This window comes from Balaenoptera acutorostrata, chromosome 12, assembly GCF_949987535.1.
Source record: "Balaenoptera acutorostrata chromosome 12, mBalAcu1.1, whole genome shotgun sequence".
Lineage (NCBI taxonomy): Eukaryota > Metazoa > Chordata > Mammalia > Artiodactyla > Balaenopteridae > Balaenoptera > Balaenoptera acutorostrata.
This window is the reverse complement of record NC_080075.1, coordinates 30497400-30522963: the sequence shown is the minus strand read 5'-3', so window position 1 is coordinate 30522963 and position 25564 is coordinate 30497400. Positions and strand designations below refer to the sequence as shown.

Sequence of the window (25564 nt, the reverse complement as noted above, 5' to 3'; positions counted from 1 at the left end):
CCTGGCTTATTTAAAAACATTTTTAACAGTTTTGTTGAGATATAATTCAAATGCAATACAATTTACCCTGAATTTTAATGCACAATTCAGTAGTTTCAGTAAATTAATGGATATGTGCAGCCATCACCACAATTTTAGAACAATTTTTTCATTACCTCAAAAAGAAACCCTGTATACTTTAGCTGTCACCCCTCTAGCTTCCATTCTGCTAAGCAACCATTAATCTACTTTCTCTCTCTTTAGATTTGCCTATTCTGGGCCTTTAATATAAATGGAATCATATAATATGTGGTGCATGCCGTACAGCTTTCAGGATCTTAGTTCCCCCAGCAGTGATCGAACCTAGGGCCCTGGCAATGAGAGCACCGAGTCCTAACCACTGGACCACCAGTGAATTCCAATATGTGGTCTTATGACTGGACTCTCACTTAGCATAATGTTTTTAGGAAATATCCATGTATATAACATCAATTTTTCATTCCTTTCTATGACTTAATAATAGTCCATTGTATGGATATACTACATTTTTTTATCCATTCATCAATTGATGGACATTTGGGTTGTTTTCTGCCTGTTGTCTATCTCAAAATGTTTGAAAATTCTCTTTGTGATTTCTTTTTTTGACCCGTTGGTTATTTAGGAGTCTGTTGCTTGATTTCCACGTATTTGTGCATTTCCTCAATTTCCTTCTGTTATTGATTTCTAATTTCATTCCATTTTGGTTGGAGAATATACTTTCCATGATTTCAATTATTTAAAAAATTTGAGGCTTATGTTTATAACTGAGTCACTGTGCTGTACAGCAGAAATTAACACAACATTGTAAATCACCTATACTTCAATAAAATAAAATTAAAAAAAAAATTTGAGGCTTGTTTTGTGGCCTAACATGTGGTCTGTCCTGGAGTTGTTCCATGTATGCTGAGAAGGTGTATTCTGCTACTCTAAGATGGAGTGTTCTATAATATCCATAGATGTAGTTTGTTTACAGAGTATTCACATATTACATTTCCTTGTTGGTCTTGTCACAGGTAGCTATCCTTTTTTTTTCATTTTAATTAATAGACTTTTTTGGGAGCAGATTTATGTTTAGCAGAAAGTACAGAATTCTCATGTACCTCTTTTTCCTCCCCTGTTTTCTCTATTATTAGCATCTTGTATTAGGGTGGCACATTTGTTACAATCGGTAAGCCGATATTGATACATTATTAATTAAAGTGCATGTTTTTATCAGAGTCCACTTTTCGTACATTCTGTGGGTTTTGACAAATGTATAATGACATATATCCACTATTACAGTATCACACAGAACAGTTTCACTGTCTAAAAAAATCCCTGTGCTCTACCTGTTTATCCCTCCCTTTCTTCCTCTGAAACCCTGGCAGCTGCTGATATTTTTACTGTCTCCATAGTTTTGCCTTTTCCAGAAAGTCATATAGTTAGAATCATACAGTATGTAGCCTTTTTATTTTTTTATTATTTATTTATTTTTAAAATAAATTTATTTTTGACTGTGTTGTGTCTTTGTTGCTGCGCGTGGGCTTTTTCTCTGCTTGCGGTGAGCTGGGGCTACTCTTCGTTGTGGTGTGCGAGCTTCTCATTGCGGTGGCTTCTCTTATTGCGGAGCATGGGCTCTAGGTGCGTGGGCTTCAGTAATTGCAGCACACAGGCTCAGTAGTTGTAGCTTGTGGGCTGTAGAGCCCAGGCTCAGTAGTTGTGGCGCACAGGCTTAGTTGCTCTGCGGCATATGGGATCTTCCCAGACCAGGGCTTGAACCTGTGTCCCCTGCATTGGCAGGCGGATTCTTAACCACTGTGCCACCAGGAAAGTCCCTATGTAGCCTTTTTAGAATGGCTTCTTTCACTTAGCAGTATGCATTTAAGGTTCCTCCATGTGTTTTCATGGTTTGGTAGCTCATTTCTTTTTTTCCAACTTGATTTCTTTTTCTTTTTTTAAAAATTGTGGTAAAATATACATAACATAAAATTTACCATTTTAACCTTTTTAAAAAATTATTTATTTTGGCCATGCTGCGTGGCTTGCAGGATCTCAGTTCCTCGACCAGGGATTGAAGCCATGGCCCCAGCAGTGAAAGCACTGAGTCCTAACCACTGGACCACCAGGGAATTTCTCCATTTTAACCATTTTTATGTGGCATTAAGTACATTCACACTGTTTTGTAATCTTCACTACCATCCATCTCCAAAACGTCTTCATCTTTACAAACTGAAACTCGAATATGTCTGCCTTATCTGATTCTGGTTCTGATGCTTGCTCTGTGTCTTCAAACTAGTTTTGTTTTTGTCTTGTATGTCGTAGTTTTTTTTGTTGAAAGCCAGGCATGTACTGAATGAATATGATATGAAAGGAACTGAAGTAAATAGACCTTTAATGTGAAGTTTTTTAAGTTTATCTGGTTAGAGGTCGTTTTGTGTTTATTGTTTGCTGTAGCTGTAGGTGTCAAAGGCTAAAATTTCCTCTGGTGACCTTGTTTTTGTTCCCCCTGTTGTCTTTGGATTTCTCTAAGGACTTCTTTTTTTTTTTTTTTTAGTATGGAATTTAAAAATAAATTTATTTATTTATTTTTGGCTGTGTTGGGTCTTTGTTGCTGTGCACGGGCTTTCTCTAGTTGCGGCAAGTGGGGGCTGCTCTTTGTTGTGGTGCGCAGGCTTCTTGTTGGGGTGGCTCCAGGCACGCGGGCTTCATTAGTTGTGGCACATGGACTCAGCAGTTGCGGCTTGCAGACTCCAGAGCACAGGCTCAGTAGTTGTGGTGCATGGGTTTTGTTGCTCCGTGGCATGTGGAATCTTCCTGGATCAGGGCTTGAACCTGTGTCCTCTGTGTTGGCAGGCGGATTCTTAACCACTGTGCCACCAGGGAAGTCCCTCTAAGGACTTCTTAAGTAAGGTATGAGTTGTGCTGTTCTTTCATTCATATACCATCATTATCAGGAGCCCTGTTGATGTCGTGGTAAGGTGTGGGTGGAGGGTAAGTGTTCTATAGTCCTATTATTAGGACTTTCCCTGGGCTGTGATCTTCACTAGGGTTTCTCATTGTTTTCCCCTTAGGTGAGACAGGAAAGCTAGAAGGGGGCTGGAGTTGGGTATTTCCCTTCCCCTACATCACTTAGTCTCTGGTAAAACCCCGGGCTCTGGTAAAATAGTTTCTTTTGAGGGCAGGTCTTGTTAAAAACAGAATGCTCTAGGCTTATTTCAAAATGGCGACTTTTGCCCTCCCCCTGCCAGAGCAAGAGGAGATTTTTCTCTGATCTTAACTGTGGAACCTGGTACAGTTCCTGGAGGTAAAACTCATAAAGTGTGGGAGCCCCTCTAAGATTGTTTCCCAGGAGTTTTTAAATCTCAGGGTTGTCTACCCTGAGCCTCTAGCAATTTGTCAATTACAATTTAGGCTTTCCTACCCTAGTACAGGTCCACATGGTGGTGTCTGCTCTGGGATTCTGTTCCATTAAGTTGTGATTCTCTGTATCTGTTTGTCTTTCTAATTTGGGGGACTGTGTAGTTTGCCCTTCATTTCAGTTCTCTGGCGGATGTAAGAAGAGTTGTTGATTTTCAATTTGTTCAGCTGTTTTTCTTTTTGTGGGGATGGGAGTGATGACTTCCTGACTCCTTGCATGCTGGACCAGAGCTTTTTTTGTTTTGGTTGTTTTTCAATAGACTATGTTGTTGTTGTTTGTTTGTTTTTTCTTTTGCTGCACCCCGCAGCTTGTGGGATCTTTGTTCCCCAACCAGGGATCGAACCCGTGCCTTTGGCAGTGAAAGCACGGAATCCTAACCACTGGACCACCCTGGGGAATTCCCTCAACAGACCATTTTTTAGAGCAGTTGTAGGTTCAAAGAAAAATTGATCAGATAGTACAGAGATTTCCCATCCACCTCCTGCCCCCACACATGCACAGCCTTCTCCACTGTCAGTATCCCACATCAGAGTGTAGTATGTTTGTTACAATGAATCTACATTGACATCCAAAGCCAGAGTTTACATTAGGGCTCACTTTTGGTATTGTACATTCTATGGTTTTTGACAAATGTATAATGGCATGTATCCACCATTATAATACAATATAGTTTCTCTGTGTCTTTTCATGACTTGGTAGCTCATTGCTTTTTAGTGCTGAATAATACTACGTTGTCTAGATGTACCACAGTTTATCTTATCCATTCACCTACTAAAGGATATTTTAGTTGCTTTCAAGTTTTGGCAGTTATGAGTAAAGCTGCTCTAAACATCCATGTGCAGATTTTTGTGTAGACATATCTTTTCAATCCATTTGGGCCAGTACCAAGGAGTTTGATTACTAGATTGTATGCTAATAATATGTTTAGTTTTATAAGAAACTGCCAAATTGTCTTACAAAGTGACTGTACCATTTTGCTTTCCCAACATCATTCAGCAGTGAATGAGAGTTCCTGTTGTTCCATATCCTCGGCAGCATTTGTTGTCAGTGTTTTGGATTTTGGCTATTCTAGTAGGTAGGTAGTAGTGTCTCATTGTTTTACTTTACAGTTCCCTAATGATAAATGATACTCAGCATCTTTTCATATGCTTATTCCAGTTGTATTTCTTCTTTGGTGGTCTGTTGCCCATTTTCTAACCAAGTTGTTTGTTTTCATATTGTTGAGTTTTAAGAGTTCTTTGTATGTTTTGGTTAACAGTCCTTATCAGGTATGTCTATTAGAAATATCTTCTCCCAGTCTGTGGCTTGTTTTCTCATTCTCTTGACATTGTCTTTCACAGAAGAAAGGTTTTTAATTTTGATGAGTGCAGCTTATCAGTTATTTCAGGGATTTTGCCTTTCGTGTTGTACCTAAAAAGTGATCACACTAGCCAAGGTGATCTAAGTTTTCTCCTATATTATCTTCTAGGTGTTTTATAGTTTTTATAGTTTTGCATTCTACATTTACATCTATCATCCATTTTGAGTTAAGTTTTGTGAAAGGGGTAAGATCTGTGTCTAGATTCACTTTTTTCACGTGGATGTCCAGTTATTCCAGCATAATTTGTTGAAAAGACTGTCTTTGCTCCATTACGTTGCCTTTGTTCCTTTGTCAATTATCAGTTGTCTTTATGTGGGTCTATTTCTGGACTCTGTTGTGTTACAGTGATCTGTTTGTCTAGTCTTTCACCAATACCACAATCTTGATTGCTGTAGCTTTATAGTAAGTCTTTCAGTCAAGTAGTATCAGTCCTCCCACTTTGGCTTCTTCAATTTTGTGCTGGCTATGCTGGGTACTTTGACTCTTCATATAAACTTTAGAACCAGTTTGTCAATATCCACAAAATAATTTGCTTGGATTTTGATTGGAATTGTATTGAATCTATACACCAGGTTGGGAGGAACTGACGTTGACAGTATTGAGTCTTTCTAACCATGAACATGGACTATCTATCCATTTAATTAGTTCCTTTTTGATTTCTTTTGCCAGAGTTTTATAGTTTCCCTCATATAGATCTTGTATATATTTGGTTAGATTTATACCTAAGTATTTAATTTTTGGGGTGCTAATGTAAATGGTATTGTGGTGTTTTTTTTGGCCATGCCATATGGCATGTGGGATCTTAGTTTCCTGACCAGGGATGAAACCCGCACCCCCTGCGGTAGAAGTGTGGAGTCTTAACCACTGGACCGCCGGGGAAACCCCAATGGTATTGTGTTTTTAATTTCAAATTCCAATTGTTTATTGCTGGTATATAGGAAAGCCATTGACATTTGCTCTGGTTTTTTTTTTTTTTTTTTAATGTTCAAGAATCATGTACAGAATCTCTATCCATCCACTGCTTTTGGGAACTGGAGTATTGAGGTCTAATTATTGTTGGATTGTCTCTTATTTCCTTCAGGTCTGTTAGTTTTTTTTTTTTTAATAACCTTATTTATTTTTTTATTTTTGGCTGCGTTGGGTCTTCGTTGCTGTGTGCTTGCTTTTTCCCTAGTTGTGCAAGCAGGGGCTACTCTTCACTGCGGTGCCCAGGCTTCTCATTGCGGTGGCCTCTCCTGTTGTGGAACATGGGCTTTGGGCATGCTGGCTTCAGCAGTTGCGGTACATGGGCTCAGTAGCTGTGGCTTGTGGGCTCGAGAACGCAGGCTCAGTAGTTGTGGCACGTGGGCTTAGCTGCTCCGTGGCATGTGGGATCTTCCTGGAGCAGGGCTCAAACCCATGTCCCCTGAATTGGCAGGTGGATTCTTTTTTTTTTTTTTTTTTTTTTTTTAAGTTAATTAATTTATTTATTTTTATATTTATTTTTGGCTGTGTTGGGTCTTCGTTTCTGTGCGAGGGCTTTCTCTAGTTGCGGCGAGCGGGGGCCACTCTTCATCGCGGTGCGCGGGCCTCTCACTATCGCGGCCTCTCTTGCTGCGGAGCACAGGCTCCAGACGCGCAGGCTCAGTAGTTGTGGCTCACGGGCCTAGTTGCTCCGTGGCATGTGGGATCTTCCCAGACCAGGGCTTGAACCCGTGTCCCCTGCATTGGCAGGCAGATTCTCAACCACTGCGCCACCAGGGAAGCCCAGCAGGTGGATTCTTAACCACTGCACCACCAGGGCAGTTCCCAGTTCTGTTAGTTTTTACTTAAGGTGTTTCAGAGCTCTGATGCTAGGTGCATATATATTTTTAATTATTAGGTATTCTTGGTGGATTGACCCTTTTATCATTTCTGAAATGTCCCTTAGGCACTTCCCTTAGTATTTCTTGTAAAAGAAATAAAGAAATTTTCTGTTTTGGTTTATCTGCGGATTGAAAATTTCTTTTTAAATTTTATGTGGTAAAATACACATAACATCTTAACCATGTTAACCATTTTAAAGTGTACAGTTCAGTAATGTTAAATATGTTAACATTGTTGTGCAACCAATGTCCTGAACTCTTAAACTGAAACTCTGCACCTGTAAACAACCAGCTCCGCTTTCCCTCTCACCCCAGCCCCTAGTAACAACCATTCTACTTTGTGTTTCTGTGAATTTGATTACTTTGGATACCTCATTTAAGAGGAATCATACAGTATTTGTCTTTTGTGACTGGCTTATTTCACTTAGCTTAATGTCCTCAAGGTTCATGCGTGTTGTAGCATGTGACCAGATTAACTTCCTTTTAAGGCTGAATAATATTCTCTTGTACTTATGTATCACATTTTGTTTATCCCTTTGTCAGTTAATAAGACACTTGGATTGTTTCTGCCTGTTGGCTATTGTGAGTAGTGCTGCTGTGAACATGGGTTTGTAAATATCTCTTTGAGACAGTGCCTTCAGTTCTTTTGGATATATACTCAGAAGTGGGATTGCCAGATCATGTGGTAGTTCTGTTTAGTTTTCTGAGGAACCTCCCTCCTGTTTTCCACAGTGGTTGCACCATTTTATATTCCTCCCAACACGACACAAGGGTCCCAGTTTCTCCACATCTTCACCAACATTTGTTATTTTCTCTCTTTTTTTTTTTGTTTTTGATAGCAGCCATCCTGATGACTGTGAGGTGATGTCTCATTGTAGTTTTTTTTTTTATTGTTTTTACAGTAGGTCCTTGTTGGTTATCTATTTTATTTTATTAATTTATTTTTAAAATATTTATTTATTTATTTGGCTGCACTGGGTCTTAGTTGCGGCATGTGGGATCTTTTAGTTGTGGCTTGCAAACTCTTAGTTGTGGCATGTGGGATCTAGTTCCCTGACCAGGGATCGAACCTGGGCCCCCTGCATTGGGAGCACAGAGTTTTAACCACTGGGCCACCAGGGAAGTCCCTCATTGTAGTTCTGATTTGCATTTTTCTAATGATTAGTGATGTTGAGCATCTTTTCATGTGCTTATTGGCCATTCGTATATGTTTGGAGAACTGGCTCTGCAAGTTTTTTGCCCATTTGATAATTGGTTAATTGGGTGTTTTGTTTTTGTTTTTGAGTTTGAGTTCTTTATATATTACGGATATTAATCCCATATCAGATATGTGATTTGCAAATATTTTCCCCCATTCTGTGGGTTGCCTCTTTACTCTTTTTTTTTAAATTGGGGTGTAGTTGCTTTACAATGTTGTGTTAGTTTCTGCTGTACAGTGAAGTGAATCAGCTATATGTATACATATATCCCCTCTTTTTTGGATTTCCTTCCCAGTTAGGTCACCACAGAGCATTGAGTAGAGTTCCCTGTGCTATACAGCAGGTTTCCTTTTTACTCTGTTGATGGTGTCTTCTGATATACAGAATTTTAAAATTTTCATGAAGTCCAGTTTGTCTGTTGTTTCTTTTGTTGCTTGTGCCTTTGGTATCATATCCAGGAAATCATTGCCAAATCTACTGTTGTGCAACTTTTGCTCTGAGTTTTCTTCTAAGAGTTTTATAGTTTTAGGTCTTAACATTTAAGTCTTTGGTCCATTTAGAGTTGAGTTTTGTATATGTTGCTAGGTGAGAGTGTAACTTCCTTCTTTTGCACGTGGATATCCAGTTTTTCGAGCAACATTTGTTGGAAAGACTATCCTTTTCCCATTGAATGGTCTTGATACCTTTGCTGAAAATCATTTGCCCATGTATGTGAGAGTTTATTCCTGGGGTCTCTTTGATCTAGCTGGGACTTCCAATAATGTGTTGAATGGAAGTGGCAAGAGTGGGCATTCTTGCCTTGTTCCTGGTCTTAGAGGAAAAGCTTTCAGTTTTACACTGTTGAGTGTGGTGTGAGTTAGTTGTGGGCCCTCATAAATAGCCTTTATTATATTGATTAGTTTCCTTCCATTCCTGATTTGTTGAGTGCTTTTTCATGAAAGGGTGTTGAGTATTGTCAGCTGCTTTTTCTGTAGCAGTCAAGATAATCGTGTGGTTTTGTCCGTCATTCTGTTAATGTGAAGTATTATATTGGTTGATTTTTATGTGTTGAATTATCCTTACATTCCATGGTTAATTCCCACTTGATCATGGTGTATACATACTTCTTTTAATGTGTTGTGAATTCTGTGTGCTAGTATTTTGTTGAGGATGATCGAAGCCATCTGGTCCTTGGCTTTTCTGTGTTGGCAGGTTTTTGATTACTGATTGAATCTTCTTGCTAGTTATATGTTTGTTCAGATTTTCTATTTTTTCATGATTCAGTCTTGGTAGGTTGTGTCTTTCTAGGGATTTATGTTTGTCTTCTTGGCTATCCAATTTGTTGGTATACAGTTGTTCATAGTATCTATTCTCTTATAATCCTTATTTCTGTGGCATTTCTTGTAATATTCCCTCTTTCATTTCTGATTTTATTATTTGAGTCTTCTTTTTTTCCTTAGTCAGTCTGGCTAAGAGGTTATCAATTTTGTTGATCTTCTGAAAAAAACACTTTTAGTTTCATGATTTTTTTTTCCTGTTGACTATTTCATTTATCTGTGCTCTAATCTTTATTATTTCCTTCCTTCTGCCTGCTTTAGGTTTAGTTCTGCTTTTAGTTCCTTGAGGTACAAGTTAGATTGTTTACTTGAGGTCTTGCCTTTTTTTAATATATGCATTTACGGCTATAAACTTCCTTCTTAGTACTTCTTTTGCTGCGTCCATAAGTTTTTTGGCATTTTGTGTTTTCATTTGTGTCCAGGTATTTTCTAATTTTCTTTGTGACTTCTTGTTTGACCCATTGGTTTTGTAAGAGTGTAGTGTTTAATTTCCACATATTGTAATATTTCCAGTTTTTCTTGTGCTATTTGTTTCTAGTTTCATTCCATTGTGATTGGAAAAGATACCGTGTATTATGATTTCAGTCTTCTTGAATTTATTAAGACTTGCTTTGTGGCTAGACATGTGTTCTATCCTGAAGAATGTTGCATGTGTACTTGAGAAAATGTGTTCTGCTGTTGTTGGGTGGAGTGTTCTGTATATATATCTGTTACGTCTGATTGGTCTATAGTGTTGTTCAATTTCTGTATTTCCTTATTTTTCTGTATGGTTGTTCTGTTCATTATTGAAAGTGGGTGTTGAAGCCTCTTAATATTATTATGTTGCTGTGTATTTCTCCCTTCAATTCTTTCAGCATCTGCCTCATTAATTTAGGAGCTCTGAGGTTTGGTGCATAAATACTTATAAATCTTCTTGGTGAATTGACCCCTTTTTTTTGTTTTTTTAAACATCCCAGGCTCTCATAGGAACCTTTACTGTTTTGTTTTGTTTTTTTAAATTTTTTATTTACTTATTTATTTATTTTTATTTTATGGCTGTGTTGGGTCTTCATTTCTGTGCGAGGGCTTTCTCTAGTTGCGGCAGGTGGGGGCCACTCTTCATCGCAGTGCGCGGGCCTCTCACTATCGTGGCCTCTCGTTGCGGAGCACAGGCTCCAGACGCGCAGGCTCAGTAATTGTGGCTCACGGGCCTAGTTGCTCCGCAGCATGTGGGATCTTCCAAGACCAGGGCTCGAACCCGTGTCCCCTGCATTGGCAGGCAGATTCTCAACCACTGCACCACCAGGGAAGCCCTTGACCCCTTTTTTTAAAAATAAAATTTATTTATTTATTTATTTATGGCTGCATTGGGTCTTCGTTGCTTTATGTGGGTTTTCTCTAGTTGCAGGCTTCTCATTGCAGTTGCTTCTGTTGTTGCAGAGCACGGGCTCTAGGTGCATGGGCTTCAGTAGTTGTGGTATGCGGCCTTCAGTAGTTGTGGCTCGTAGGCTCTAGAGCGCAGGCTCAGTAGTTGTGGCTCATGGGCTTAGTTGCTCCGCGGCATGTGGGATCTTCCCGGACCAGGGCTCGAACCTGTGTCCCCTGCATTGGCAGGTGGATTCTTAAGCACTGTGCCACCAGGGAAGCCCTGAATTGACCCTTTTATCATTATATGATGTACTTCTTTGTCTCTTGTAACGGTTTTTGACTTAAAGTCTATTTTGTCTGAAATTAATATAGCCACTCCTGTGCTCTTTTGGTTACTATTTGCATGAACTCTCTTTTTTCATCCTTTTACTTGGAATTGATATGTATCCTTACATCTAAAATGTTTCTTTGATAGACAACATGTAGTTGGAAGACCACTAAAGACCACTAATTTTTTTTTAAAACTTTTTTTTTTTAATTTATTTATTATTTATTTATTATTTATTTTTGGCTGTGTTGGGTCTTTGTTTCTGTGTGAGGGCTTTCTCTAGTTGCGGCGAGCGGGGACCACTCTTCATTGCGGTGCGCGGGCCTCTCACTATCGCGGCCTCTCTTGCTGCGGAGCACAGGCTCCAGACGCGCAGGCTCAGCAATTGTGGCTCACGGGCCCAGTTGCTCCGCGGCATGTGGGATCTTCCCAGACCAGGGCTCGAACCTGTGTCCCCTGCATTGGCAGGCAGATTCTCAACCAGTGTGCCACCAGGGAAGCCCGACCACTAATTTTTTAAAAAATATTTATTTATTTATTTTGGCTGCACTGGGTCTTAGTTGTGTCACACAGGATTTTCATTGTGGCACGTGGGATCTTTAGTTGTGGCATGCATGAGGGATCTATATCCCCAACCAGGGATCGAACCTGGGCCCCCTGCATTGGGAGTGCAGAGTCTTAGCCACTGGGCCACCAGGGAAGACCCAGACTGCTAACTTTTAATATTAAAAAATGACTCAGGGAAAGACTCTGAAACTGTTTATTTATACCAAAAGACATTTAATCTCAGATCAGAGAGTTGCTGATGACACCTGCTTAAGTTTTGAAGCATTCATCTTAAGAATTCTCTTTCAAGTATTTGGGTTATACCACTATCCAGAGGCAAGTGTGGGAAAACTGATCAAACATATGGAAATTATTAGAAATTAATTTCCTTAATGAAGTCTGTAAACCATCAAGTAGGTAATAAAAGTCAGTTCTGGGAAATGTATTTTTTAATAAGAACTTTTAATATTTAATTTTAACTTTTGAGGTTTTTTTTTTTAGCTGATAAAAGTGAGAGCGAGAGTTCTTTTTTCTCACACGTTAGGTTAGTTGTCAAAGTGCTGGTTTCTTAATATTGTATCATTAGTGTTCTATAAATATCCTAATGAATCAAACTCTCTTTTTGTAAGCTAATGTGAATCAGCTATTTTCAAAGGCAACACCCTGTGCTCTACACCCAGCATTATTTAGTTGCAGTGAATAGCCATTTTGAACATTCATTTTGGCATTCTTTCCTCGAGGGCTCAAAGAAGACTGTGCCAAAACATTGGCTATATTGTTATTTATTTAGGGATTTCAAATTGCCAAAATGAATTTGCAAAATGCCTTTCTTTGCTTTTTATTCTTTATCCCTTAAAAAATGCCATGGAAGCAAGGTGGGTGTGCCCCATGGTGTTCTACCTTTTGAGAAAAACCTCTTGGAAGAGTTGTTACCATAGAAATCTCTTTAGTAATTGAATAGATTTTAAGTTAAGCTTGCTTTTCTATGATCAAAAGCACATTGTTGTAAGCGCTCTGTAAAAATGTTTTGTTAGTGTAGTAACTTTTAATTCTGGGGGGAAAAAATCTTATGACCTTGGGTTTCTTCCTTCAGAGGCTCTTTCACATTTGTGGTTGTGTTAGCAGTCATCTTTTCTTGACTCATAACTGCCTGTTTTACTTTTAATAACCTCTTCTTTTTTTTATGGACATTGTGTCTTTTTAAAAAGTCTCTTTAAGGGTCTGAGATATTCTCATTTTAAAGTCTTTTGAAAGTATAGTTTGTAATCTCATTTTTAGCAGGAGTGTTATTTTGTTTTGTCTTTTGGTGCATCCTTCTCTACCTGGTGTTTTTTTGGTTGTCTATGCCTTGCCCCTTGTGGCTCCTTCTTTATAAGGAAAGTTTGTATTGGAAGCTTTGGGTTCTTACTCTCCAGGAATATAGGGGAAAAATCTCAATAACCAGTCCCTGAACCAGCAGGTGACTTGACTGAGGTCACTTTTGTTTAATTACCTCTGATCTTTTCCATGTGCATTGCTTCAGCCTTGGGCAGTAGTCACAGCTTTTATTGCCTTCTTTCACAGATGGGAGAGCCCTGCTTCAACTCCTGATTTCACAAAATGAGCCTAACTTTGTCCCCACTTTCCACGCTATAAGATGATTTTAGTTCCTATTATTAGAGTTAATTTCTTAGGTGTCTCAAATAGTAAGATTGTAAAATAGATAACTGGCTTGTTTCTGCTTGCTTCTTTTACTGCTACAAATATAGGAGGTTAAAGAACTGCTGTGGTTTGTTGGAATATGTTGAGTCCTTACTGGGTAACCTTAAATCCCTGTTTCCTTATTTTTAAGTGAAGATAATTTGGACAGTGGTTGTGAAGCCCAAATGTTACTATATTTGTGAAACTGCTTTATAAACGGAGAAGCATAATCTAAATGTTAGACTTTATTATTGTTTAGTCATAAGGATTGTGTTATTATTCTATTTAAATCTTTTGATTTTCAGGTTGTTCCATTGACCTGTCATGTATGGCAACAGCCATTATATCAAAACAATAGTGGAATACAGATTCCTGATACTAATGTGGTCTCTTTGGAAAAAACAGCTCAATGGGGTTCTGGGGATGATCAGGTATGTCTTGTGTAACTGGCAAACTATCTTTTGGTAAGCAGCATGAGAAATTCTGATTTAGCTATGAAGAATGGAAAGAGGTGAATTACTTTAATATTCCATTTTTCTGATAGATCTTTGGCAGCCTTAATTATGTAGAACATCAGTTTACTTTTTTTTTTGGTCTCAGGACTCCTTCACATTCTTCAGAAGTATTTTAAAGAGCTTTTGTTTATAAGGGTTATCTGTATCAGTATTTAGGTTACAAAAAAATTAAAACATTTAAAAAATATTTATTTAAAAATAACAAACCGGGCTTCCCTGGTGGCGCAGTGGTTAAGAATCTGCCTGCCAATGCAGGGGACACGGGTTCGTGCCCCGGTCCGGGAAGATCCCACATGCCGCAGAGCGGCTAGGCCCGTGAGCCACAACTACTGAGCCTGCGCGTCTGGTGCCTGTGCCCTGCAACAAGAGAGGCCGCGACAGTGAGAGGCCCGCGCACCGCGATGAAGAGTGGCCCCCGCTTGCCGCAACTGGAGAAAGCCCTCTCACAGAAACGAAGACCCAGCACAGCCAAAAATAAATAAATAAATAAATTAATTAATTTAAAAAAAATAACAAACCCATTACATATTAACATACAAATATATTTTAAAATGAAAAATGGCTATTTTCCAAAACAAAAAAAAAATTAGTTGAAAGGGTGGCATTGTTTTACAGTTTTGCATATCTCTTTAATGTCAGGCTTACTAGAAGACAGTTGGTGTATTAGGCAGGGTTCTCCAGAAATAGGAAACATATACGTACATAAATAGGTATATACAAATACATATATATATATGTATGTAAAATAAGGAATTGGTTCATGTGATTATGGAGGCTGAGAATTCCCAAGATCTGTAACCTGGGGATCCAGGAGAGCTGATAGTATAGTTCCAGTCTGAACCTGAAGGCCTGAGAACCAGGAGCTGACTGATGGTGTGTGTTCTAGCCCAAGCCTAGAGGTCCGAGGACCAGGGGAGCTGATGGTGTAAGTTCCACTCCAGGTCCAAGTCCGAAGCAGAAGACTGATGTCCCAGCTTGAAGACCATCAGGCAGAGAGGGCGAATTATCTTTTGCTCAGCCTTTTGTTCTATTCAGGCCTTCAGTGGGTTGGATGAGGCCTGCCCACCTTAAGGAGGGCAGTCTCCTTCACTAAGTCTGTGGATCAGATGTTAATCTCATCCAGACACACCCTCACAGACACACCCAGATGTTTAACCAAATATCTGGGCACCCTGTGACACAGCCAAGTTGACACATAAAGTTAACCATCATAACTGAATTCTCAGATTTGCTTCTGCATTTAGTCCATTGGGATATATTGTTTTGGTTGAATTATGTGAAGAAAATCTGACCTTACATAGATATGTAGTTAGAAAAGGGAGGCCCACTTAAGTTCCCTGAAAGGGTGTCAGTGACCCCCAGGGATCTTTGGACCACACTTTGGGAACCACTGATCTAGAACATAGTAATAAACTTAGAAATGGAAAAAATTGTGAGCAGATAGGAAAAAGCCTCATATATGTTTGTTGGAGAAAAAAATGTGTCCTTACTCATAATGATTAAATATTTAAGGTTGATTGTCTAATAACTTGGGTATCAGATTTCTTCTAGTACCTTCAATTTCCCCTAAGTTGCATTTATTATCCATTAAATGCAAGGTATGGAGGAAGGAGATTTACTGTCGCCAAGTGAAAAGGGTTAAGAGAAACCCTGACCAGAAAAAGCACGGTACTCTGTGATCATTAAATGGAAGGGGGATTGTTATGGGTTGAATTGTGTCCCCCAAAATGATGTGTTGAAGTCCCAATCTGCAGTACCTCAGAATGTGACCTTATTTGGAAATATAGTGATGGCAGATAGAACTATTTAAGTTAAGAAGAGATCATACTGGATTTAGGGTGGGCCCTTAATCCAATATGACTGGTGTCCTTGTAAGAGAGAGACACACAGGAAGAGGTCTGCCATGTGAAGACAGAGGCAGAGACGGAGTTATGCTGCCATAAGCCAAGAAATGCCTGGGGCTGCGAGAAGGAGGAAGAGGTAAGAAGGATCCTCCCCTAGAGGCTTTGGATGGAGCATGGCCCTGTCAACACCTTGATTTCAGACTTCTAGCCTCCAGAACTGTGAGAGAATACATTTCTGTTGTTTTAAGCCCTCCACTTTGTGTAAGTTCATTATGGCAGCTTTAGGAAACGAATACAGAGGTATATTCCTAAATAGTTTAATATTCTCTGAGGGCATGTTTATGGTAGAGCACAGTCCAAAAATGGATATCTTCCCTTTTTTTGGTCCTTGTTTTATAAAATATAAACCATGGATAGATCCTGTAGCTCTTCATTTCTGCCTTTATGCCTGGGTTCCTGGGTTCCTCAGAAGAACTGGAGGATTATACCACTTCCTAATTCTCTCCCCTCTTTTCTCCTTCTGGTTATTCTGCTCATTCATCCTTGTTGCTGTCATCCAAGTTAACTTTTTTTATTCATTGAAAACTATAGCTCTTGCTACACTGTCTTCTTTTAGTTTCTTTCACTTCAGCTTACATTACCCATCCAGTGTCTGAAACTCTTGGATCTTTGATCTAATGTGCAGAGATTTTTTTCCTCCACTCCTCCCAACCTTCTCCTATCCCTACTTACCCTGTGGTCACAGTCTAGACCTTATCAGCTCCAGCAACTTAAGTACAAATGTCTCATCCTTTCTTCCCTCCAGCTACTGCCCCATTTAATATTTCTGCTCCCTGTTAAGTGAAATTTTCAAGAGTTTTTGGTCTCTATTTTCTGATATCTTATCCTCATTTTTTAAAAAGTCAGGTTTATTGAGGTATAATTTAAATACAGCAAAATTAACTCTTCTAGGTGTACAGTTTGATGAGCTTTGACAAATATATACAGTTATATAACTACTACACATTTGATTGCCATCACCCCCAAAAAGTTTCCTTGTGCCCCTTTGCAGTCAGTGAGATGACTGAACCCCCTGCTTAGTCCCTGGCAACCGCTAATCTCATTTCTGTCTCTATAGTTTTGCCTTTCAGAATTGTGTGTAGATTTTTAAAAAATTAATTAATTAATTTATTTTTGGCTGCATTGGGTCTTTGTTGCTGCACGCGGGCTTTCTCTAGTTGCGGCAAGTGGGGGCTACTCTTCTGTGCGGTGCGTGGGCTTCTCCTTGTGGTGTCTTCTCTTGTTGTGGAGCACGGGCTCTAGGCGTGCGGGCTTCAGTAGTTGTGGCACGCGGGCTCTAGAGTGCAGGCTTGGTAGTTGTGGCGCATGGGCTTTGTTGCTGTGTGACATGTGGGATCTTCCCGGACCAGGGCTCAAACCCGCGCCCACTGCAGCGGCAGGCGGGTTCTTAACCACTGCGCCACCAGGGAAGTCCCATGTGTAGATTTTTGAATCTGGCTTCTTTCACTTGGCACATGCTTTTGAGGTTCATCCATGTTGTTGCATAAATCAGTAGCTCTTTAAAATTTATTTCAGAGTAGTATTCCACTTATGTACAGGTTTTTAGGTAGACAGCTGGTTTCACTTCTCTTGGGTAAATACCTAGGAATGGGATTGCTGGCTGATACGGTAACTGTACGTTTAACATTATAAGAAAGTGCCAAACTGTTTTCCGAAGTGCCTGTACCATTTTGCATTCCCCACAATGTATAGGAGTTCTAGTTGCTTTGCATCCTTGTCAGCTCTTGGTATTGTCAGGTTTTTTTTGTTTTTGTTTTAAAATTTTTAGTCATTCTAGGTATGTTGTGGTGTCTCATTGTGGTTTTAATATGCATTTTCCTAATGATAATGTGCATCTTTTTGTGTACTTATTTGCCATCCATGTTTCTTCTTTAGTGAAGGGGTTGGTTTAAATCTCTTCCCCATTTTTTATGGGTGATTTGTTCCATTTGTTGAGTTTTGAGAGTTCTTTATATATTCTAGATGTAAGTCCTTTATGTGTTTTGCAAATATTTTCTCCCAGTCTATGGTTTTTCTTTGAATTGTCCTATTTGTTTTTTGAAGAGTAGAAGTTTTAATTTTGATGAAGTTGAAGTTGGTTTATTGATTTTTTTTTTTTTATGGTTTTTACTTCTTATGTCTAACCTGGTAAATTTTGACCTAATCCTAGATCACAAAGATTTTCTCCTATTTTTTTTCCAGAACAGGGTTTCTCAGCCTTGGTGCTTTTGATATTTGGACTAGATAATTCTTTATTTTACAGGACTGTCCTGTGTATTGTAAGATGTTTAGCAGCATCCTTGGCCTCTTCCCACTAGATGTCAATAATACTGCCCCATGTTGGTAAGCGTCAAAAATGTCTCCAAACATTGCCAAATGTATCATGGTTGAGGGGAGAGGAGGGTGTCAAAATCTTGCCCAGTTGAGAACGAGTTTTTGAAGTTTTATAGTTTTAAGTTTCACATATCTAAATCTGTTTTGAGTTGGTTTTTGATTATGGTGTGAAGTAGGGGTCCAGCTTCTTTTTCTTACATATGAATATCTAATTGTTATTCCAACACCATTTGCTGAAAATACTCCCTTTTCCCTTGGCATCTTTGTGTGGGTCTATTTCTGGACTCTATTCCATTGATTTATATCTCTATCATCATGCTAATACTGTGCTTTTAATTACTGTACTGTCTTGAAATCAGATAGTGTGAGTTCTCCCACTTTGTTTTTCTTTTTAAAAATGGTTTTGTTTATGCTAGATTCTTTGAATTTCCATGTAAATTTTAGAAACAGTTTGTCAATTTCTATTTAAAAAGTCTGCTGGAATTTTGATTCAAATTGCCTTGAGTCTATAAATGAATTTGAAGAGAATTGACATCTTAACAATATTGAGTTCTCTAATCCATAGACACAATAGTTCTTACAGTTTTATTTAGATCGCTAATTTCTTCATCAGTGTTTTGTTGCCTTCAGTGTACCAAACTTAATACATGTTTGTATTAGACTTACTGAAATGTTAAAAAAATTTCAATTCCTACTGTTCATCACAATTATATAGGAATATAATTGACTTTCTATATTGACCTTGTATCCTATGACCTTGCTAATCTCATTTACTAGTTCTAGTATAGTTCTTTTGTAGATTCTTTAGGGCTTTTTAATGTATAGACAATCATATCCATTGTATTTTTTTTTTCCTTTTTCCTTTTTGATATATATGCCTTATCTACTGGCTAGGATCTACTTATTCTTCTATTTGATCTTCTTGCGTTCTGACCTCACTTCTGTGAAAGCAAGTGTCACGAACAAATTTGTGTAGCTGAATACAGTAAGCACTTTTCTGTCCTCATCTTAGATGCAATAAATAGCATTTCATATTCTTAACCAATGCTTAACTTCTTAAAATTATTTCCTTTCTCGGCTTCTTCTGGTTTTCTTTCTACTCCTCTGGCTATTCTTTCTCAGTTTCCTTTGCTGCTTTATCGCCCCCTGTTAAACCTTAAAATCAGAGGTTGCAAGCTGTGGACCTGCATATGGCTCAAATGTGGTTTGCAGGAAAAAAAAAATGGGGGGGCACAGTGTTTTAAAAATTTTTAAACAGAATACTTTAAAGTGTGCATGCAGTGCATAGTTGGCCACAGGTCCCATTACTCTCTAATATCAGGCAGGTTTACTCATTTCTTTCACCTCCCTGTACCTACACACATTTGAGTTTTTAACTTCTGCTTGAAATGTTGGAATGTTTTGGTTCTCATCTCGATCTAGGGCTTTAAATATGCCTGTGTACTTAAAAATCCCAAGTTTGTATCTCCAACCTTTACTTCTCCCTCAAAATTTGTTTGTATTTATTCTGTTGTTTATTTGTCATCCCTCTTCACATCTGTCAAAAAATATTTAGAGATTTGAGGCCCTTTTTATATTGGTTGAAAAAGTATAACACTCAGAATCATAGCAACAAAATAAGCAGAAAGAAAAGAATGGTCAACAGATTTTTTAAAATTTTATTTTATGAGGGGAAATTATAAGAGCATGTTTACATGGAGAGAGGAATGATTCAGTAGAAAGGGAAAATGCATGAAGGAAAATGGGAGAATCACATATAGGAAAGAAATCATTGAAAATAAATGGAATGAGATGGGAAGGTCTTTGATAGGTAGTAAGACTTTTTTTAAATCACAAGATGAAAATCAGTACATTATATATCTAAGCATGTTGATTGCCATCAATATAATGTCTCATCTTTTTATTTAAACAAATAAATGTAAATCAAATGAATTCATTATTTAACAAAAAATTTTATATAAATAATGAAAAACTGCAAGTAGAGGAAACATGGCAAAGAGAAAAACAGAAATAATTAAGTTAGAAAATAGAATTGTTAAATTCAAGGCAAAATATGTGCATTCCTAGTAGATCCAGTCAAGAAAAAAAAAAAACCTTAATGAAATAGACTTAATACAAACCTATCAAAGCTTATAGAGTTGGATTAGAACTAGGAAGAAATCAAGAATGTTATAATAGTACCAGCTATCAAAAAGGTTTCTGGATCTAATGGATTCACTAGTGAAATCTTTTATATTTTTAAGGAAAATCAAATTTCCTTGTATTAAAAAAATATAGAACAAGGTTAGAAAACAAAAGAAGCATTCTACAATACTGATTAATCTTATGAGTGAAAATGTTAAAGACTGTGCTAGCAAATATGATTAAGGTCTAATCTACCACTACCAAGTAAGAAATGTGAAGTTGTTGCAATATGAAGAAATTTATTGCTGTATTTTATCAGATGTAATTGGGGAAAAAAAGATGCTATAATGTAGTTTGATCAAATTTAGTACTCATTCCTAATCAAATTAATTTAAAATGAAAATAAAAGAATACTTTAATAGCATGATAGGATGAATATTCTTAACTATTAAGTAATACCAAATTTAAAAAGAAAATGTGTTTAAAAACTGCTTACCATTAGTATTTAATTCAACTTTATTTCAACATTGCTACCTAGTGTGGTCTGTGGATTGGTGCCAGGACATGAATTGCTTGTTACTGTCAAGAGATAAGTACAAGAATTAAGAAGAAGTGTTTAGAAACTTTTATAGCAATTTGATGTTCTTTAGAACTAGAAATCAGATACTTAGACTTGTGTTTTGTATTTTGGGCTTATATATCTTTTCAATTTCATTTTCCTAGTTATTTTTACTAGTTTCTAAAATTAGTTTATTATTTTTCTTTACTTGTTACCTGTTAATTTTTATTAGTGTTTTAATAAAATGTCAGTCTGTAATGAATTGGAAGTAGGAAAAACTGATCCTTCCTATAGATACTTTGAGAAACATTTTTCTGAATCATGCCACTAATATAAGAGTAAATATTTGAAAGAGACAAATGAACCACTCACTACGCATGAACCATATGATGTTTTGCACCGAGAAGTCCGCTAGAAACTAGTATAGCAAGTAAGAATTCAGTAAAGTGGTCACATGTAGAGAATATCGTAGTTTTAGGTTTGGAAGTTTTTTTTCAGTTTTATTATTATCAAATTGTAAGATTTCATCATGAAGAACCAAATTTATTGTTTTAATGATGAGAAGTAACTATTAAAGAATAGCAGAAATGCCAGTGATTCAACACGTTAAAAGATGGGTAATAATGGGAAAAGATAAAAATGTTATTAATATTGTGAAAAACACAGAAAGAACAGCTTTACTTTTTTCAAATTTTGATGGGAATGTTGTGAAATAAGAAGCTGCATGCTACGTGAATGGACGTTTTAATCTAAATGTTAATATGTATGGTAACTCAGTTAATGATTTAGCATATTTTCCTTCAAAATTATTGTTTTAGAGAACAGAATCTTGGCATTATCTTCCTCAAGAAATGGACTCTTCCCACACGTTGGATACAACCCAGACCAGGTTTAATGTGAGAGAGAAAGGGACTGAAGTGACAGACTTCCCCTCTCTGGAGGAAGGTATATTGATCCAATCAGAAAATCAAGTAAAGGAGTCGAACAGAGATCTCTTATGTTCTCCATTGCTAGGTAATGCCTCTTTATTTTTAACTCGTAGTAATACCTCACATTTGTAAAATACTTATGGGAGACTGCAAATCTTGCATCTAAATCCTTTCTTGAGTTGAGGAGCTCTGTAGAACTGTACTCAAAGGTATTAGCTTATTTCTGGTTTTCCACACTGGCCAGCTGGTCTAGTTATATTTAAATGTGCAGTTGCTCCTCATTTTATCTCCCTCTGTTGCTCTCAGAAGGCAAAAAGGTGGTAACTTCCTCTAGTGGGTATGCCTCCTTAGTCCTGAATTTGTGGAGTTTTTCTTGGGGTAAACCATATATTATCCTTTGACTACTTCTCTCAGCAGTGGAGGCTCCATGATGTATAAAAAACAAAAAACAAATGTTCATGCTTAAGCTCATTAGATTCTTAAAATTAGTTAAGACATATATTATTATCCTAAGTTTTCAGACCCAAACATTGAGATAAAGAGGTTAAATGACTTGTCTGAGGTAGAGCTTCCTGCTTTCCTCTGTTTAATATGGAACTGATTTATTAGCTCTTTACAAAAGATGAACTTTAAGTACTTTTCAAATCATCAAGGTAGGAGGTAGAATTCTATTATCACTACTTTGGATTGTTGCACATATATAAGAATGCTTAGCCAATATGGTAATTTCAGTTTTTTCATGCCTAAATCATAATTCAGACAAATATTCTTTGGTTTTTCCTTCCATTTTCTTCAGATTTTTATTTTCAAAAATTGAAGAAAATGCAACAACCACATATTTTACAATTAACTTTTGTCAGGGGAGTGGGATTCAACCATGGAGCTGTCTTATCAGAGTTTTGTAGAGGAGCAAGAATTAGGAGTTAATTCAACAAGTTCCTTTCAAATACAAGCAAATACTATCCAAGTAAAAATACTAGGGCCAATATATTCAGTGATGTAGATCATCAAAGTCAATTTTAGTTTTATATTTTAAGAAAGATGTTAACATTAGAGTTCCCTTGTGGGAGGAGATTACTATGATAGTAGATGAAAGGGAAGACTTTGCTATGATCAGGTATTTGAAGGGCTGTCATGCTAAAGAGGAAGCAACGTATTTTTCATTTATTCATTTACTTAACAAATATCTAAGTGCCTATTGTGTGTTGGACGCTAGGGATATATAGATGAAAGCTACTTCCTCTTTTGGGAAGACAATACAGTAAAAAGAAAATAATAGTAACATGGGATGAGTTGGATAGTGGTCTAGAGCAGGAGTCTGCAAACTACTAGCCATAGCCTAAGGCCTGATTTTGTGAGCTAGAAAAGGTTTTAGCATTTTTAAAGGATTGTAAAAACAAAAGAAGTATATGGGATAGAGATACCATGTGTGATCAACAAAGCCTAAAATATTTACTAGCTGACCTTTTATAGAAAATGTTTGCTAATTCCTAGTGTAGAGGTTAAAATGAGACTACATAGCTTATAGGGAGGCTGTTTTCAACTTGATACAAGAAAGAACTTTCTAATAGAGCCATTTAATAATGGAAAGGCTATATAACAACAAAAAAGTGAGCATTATGTCATAGCAAAATGTCAAGCAAAGTTCTCTAATAGAATAGTTTCAGCATTGGGTTGGAGAATCATCGTGCTACATGGCTTCTAAAGTATTTTCTAATGTAAAGTTTTATAACTCCAGCTTCTCATTTACCATAGATAAAGTAGAACATTTTAATCATTAGATCAGATCCCAGAATCTGATGGCCAGAGGAAATTTCATCATTGCTTTTTTGTTATGCTTGAATCCAGTCATTGTAGGGTGTATCTCACCAATGGCAAATGTCATGATGATGACTGGTGCCAGAACAGTTAGGTATCTCAAAAAAGAGTGATCCAGGCCATCAGCAGTTGCCCAAATGTGAGGAAATGTGGGGTCTTTGTTAAAAAATCTTCATGATTCTTAGAGGGGTAAAGATTTCTGTTATGAAGGTTTAAGACTGAGTCTGTAGCCAAAGAGGAACCATACCGATTAGTCCTTGGTGGTAAAGGTTATCGTTATCTTTCAGTTTCTCATTTTTAATTAATCCATTCAGTAAATAAATAATTGTATTTTGAGTGCCTACTAAGTGTAGCTGGTACTTTGCTAGGCATTGAGGGTACAGCTGTGAATAATGCAGACACGGAGTTGATAATCTAGGTGGGAAGCAGACAGACCAAAGATTAAAACAAGAGTGTGACAGTTATGATAGGGAAGGTATGCAGTATTTATTATAGATTTATTTATTTTATATATATATATATATTTTATTATATATATTTATTATTATTTATTATAGATTATAGATTATAGATTTCTTGAAATCAAGAAAGTATACTGTAGCAACAGTATTACCTTCATATTGAAAGAACAATTCAGTTTTAACAAAACATCACCAATCTAGTTAAATTAATATGAAATAGAATGCTGTTGGTTTTATAGTTTTGTTTCTATTAAAATTTAATTTTTTGTTTTATAGTTGTAGAAATACTATAAGGAATAAGGAGTTTATACCTAGTTGTACATATTTAAGGACATTATAATAAACCTTACTTAAGGTGGCATCAGGAATTCAGAAGAATTTTTTTTCCTTTAAATTAGCAGTTCTCAAACTTTTTGTTCACAGGATTTCCTTGACACACTTTAAAATTACTGAGAGCTTTTGTTGATGTGGATTATTGATATTTTCCCATATTAGAAATTATTAAAACTGAGAAATTTAAAAAATATTTATCAACTCATTAAAAAGTAACAACTCCATTGCATGTTAACATAAATTATCTAGTTTTTTAGAAAAATAACTATTTTCCAAACCAAAAATATTTAGAAGACTAGCGTTGTTTTACTTAAAAAAGAAAAACCTGTAATGTCTGACTTAATAGAAGACAGGTGGGTTCTGATAATCTGCTTCTGCATTCAGGATGTTGCTTTATCATAGGTAATGTAGCTTCTGGAAAATTCCAGTGTATCCTTATGAGGGAATGAGAGTGAATAAGGCAAATGATATGTTAATATTACTTTGAATATAATTTTGACCCCAGGCATCTTCTGAGAGTGTCTTAGGGATGCCTGGGAGCCTGTGGACCACACTTTGATGTAAGATAGGAAGAAACACTCATAATGGTTAGGAGCACTTGCTAAAAAGTAGAGTGTTTAGGTTCAGATTGCACTCTGGCACTTAAGCTATTTGAATGTGGACAAATTACTTAGTATTCTTTAAGATTTATGATCATGTTTCCTCATCTATCAGATGGGTATAAAAATACCTATACTTCAAGGTTGTTATGAGGATTAAATAAAATAGTGTATGTTAAGTGCCTGGATCTTGTCAGGCTATTAATAAATGGTATTTGCTGCTGCTGCTGTTATATTATCATACTAATGCTTGTAGAAACTTCTAGATGGCAGCATATTTAGGTTCTTTAAAATATTATATAAGCTAAACAATTAATTTTCAGCATTCCCAACATCTTTATATTTGAAACTTTGCAGTCATACAAGACAATTTCGCTTCTCCTGATTTGCCTTTGCTGACATGTTTGACAAAAGATCAAGAGTTTGGGCCTGATTCCTTGTTTCACCGAAGTGAACTAGATTTTGCACCTCTGAGGTAGGATGATTTATTTTTCTGTTTGCATGTAACCTTTCTACTCTTTCTTTTCTTCTAAGTTGTTACTAATATTAATGACTTCAGGTGAGACTTTGGGTTGGGAGCTAGATATTCTCAGTACACACTGAAGATAACAAGGCCCTAAATTAAGGCATGATACATGTTAATTTGGCATAGTAATATGTGTAAAAATGAGCCAGGGGACTTCAGTTTCTTTAAAAATAATTTCTAATGTATTCTAGTATATTAGGCATATTTTAGAAGGCACACTAATTTTCTTCCTTATAAATCTCCCCTTTTGCTGCCCATAAGCCCACACCCATTCTGTAAAAAGCATTCATTTCATGGTCACTAGCTTGTTTGGCACTGTCATTTTTGTCAGCCAATATTGAATGAACCTAGCTATCTCTCCTTCGTAGGAGGTGCGAATATGAGCTAACACGATTTTTCTAATAGACACATCGAAATTAACAGTTACTCCAAATTAATGCCCTTTAGT

General features: G+C 37.0%; 1 protein-coding gene across 7 annotated transcripts in view; it reads left to right on the top strand.

Annotated features, from left to right (window-relative positions):
- ALMS1 (ALMS1 centrosome and basal body associated protein) overlaps positions 1-25564 on the top strand; it is a 235882-nt gene that overhangs the window by 5421 nt on the left and 204897 nt on the right. For all 7 annotated transcript variants that reach the window (XR_009009950.1, XR_009009949.1, XM_057558483.1 and 4 more), the window contains exons 2-4: positions 13341-13466; positions 21269-21464; positions 24948-25065. Coding sequence is in view for 5 of the 7 variants with exons in the window: in XM_057558483.1 (XP_057414466.1) it covers positions 13341-13466; positions 21269-21464; positions 24948-25065 (440 nt within the window). In the remaining 2 variants the exon portion in view is untranslated. The remainder of the gene's footprint in view (positions 1-13340; positions 13467-21268; positions 21465-24947; positions 25066-25564) is intronic.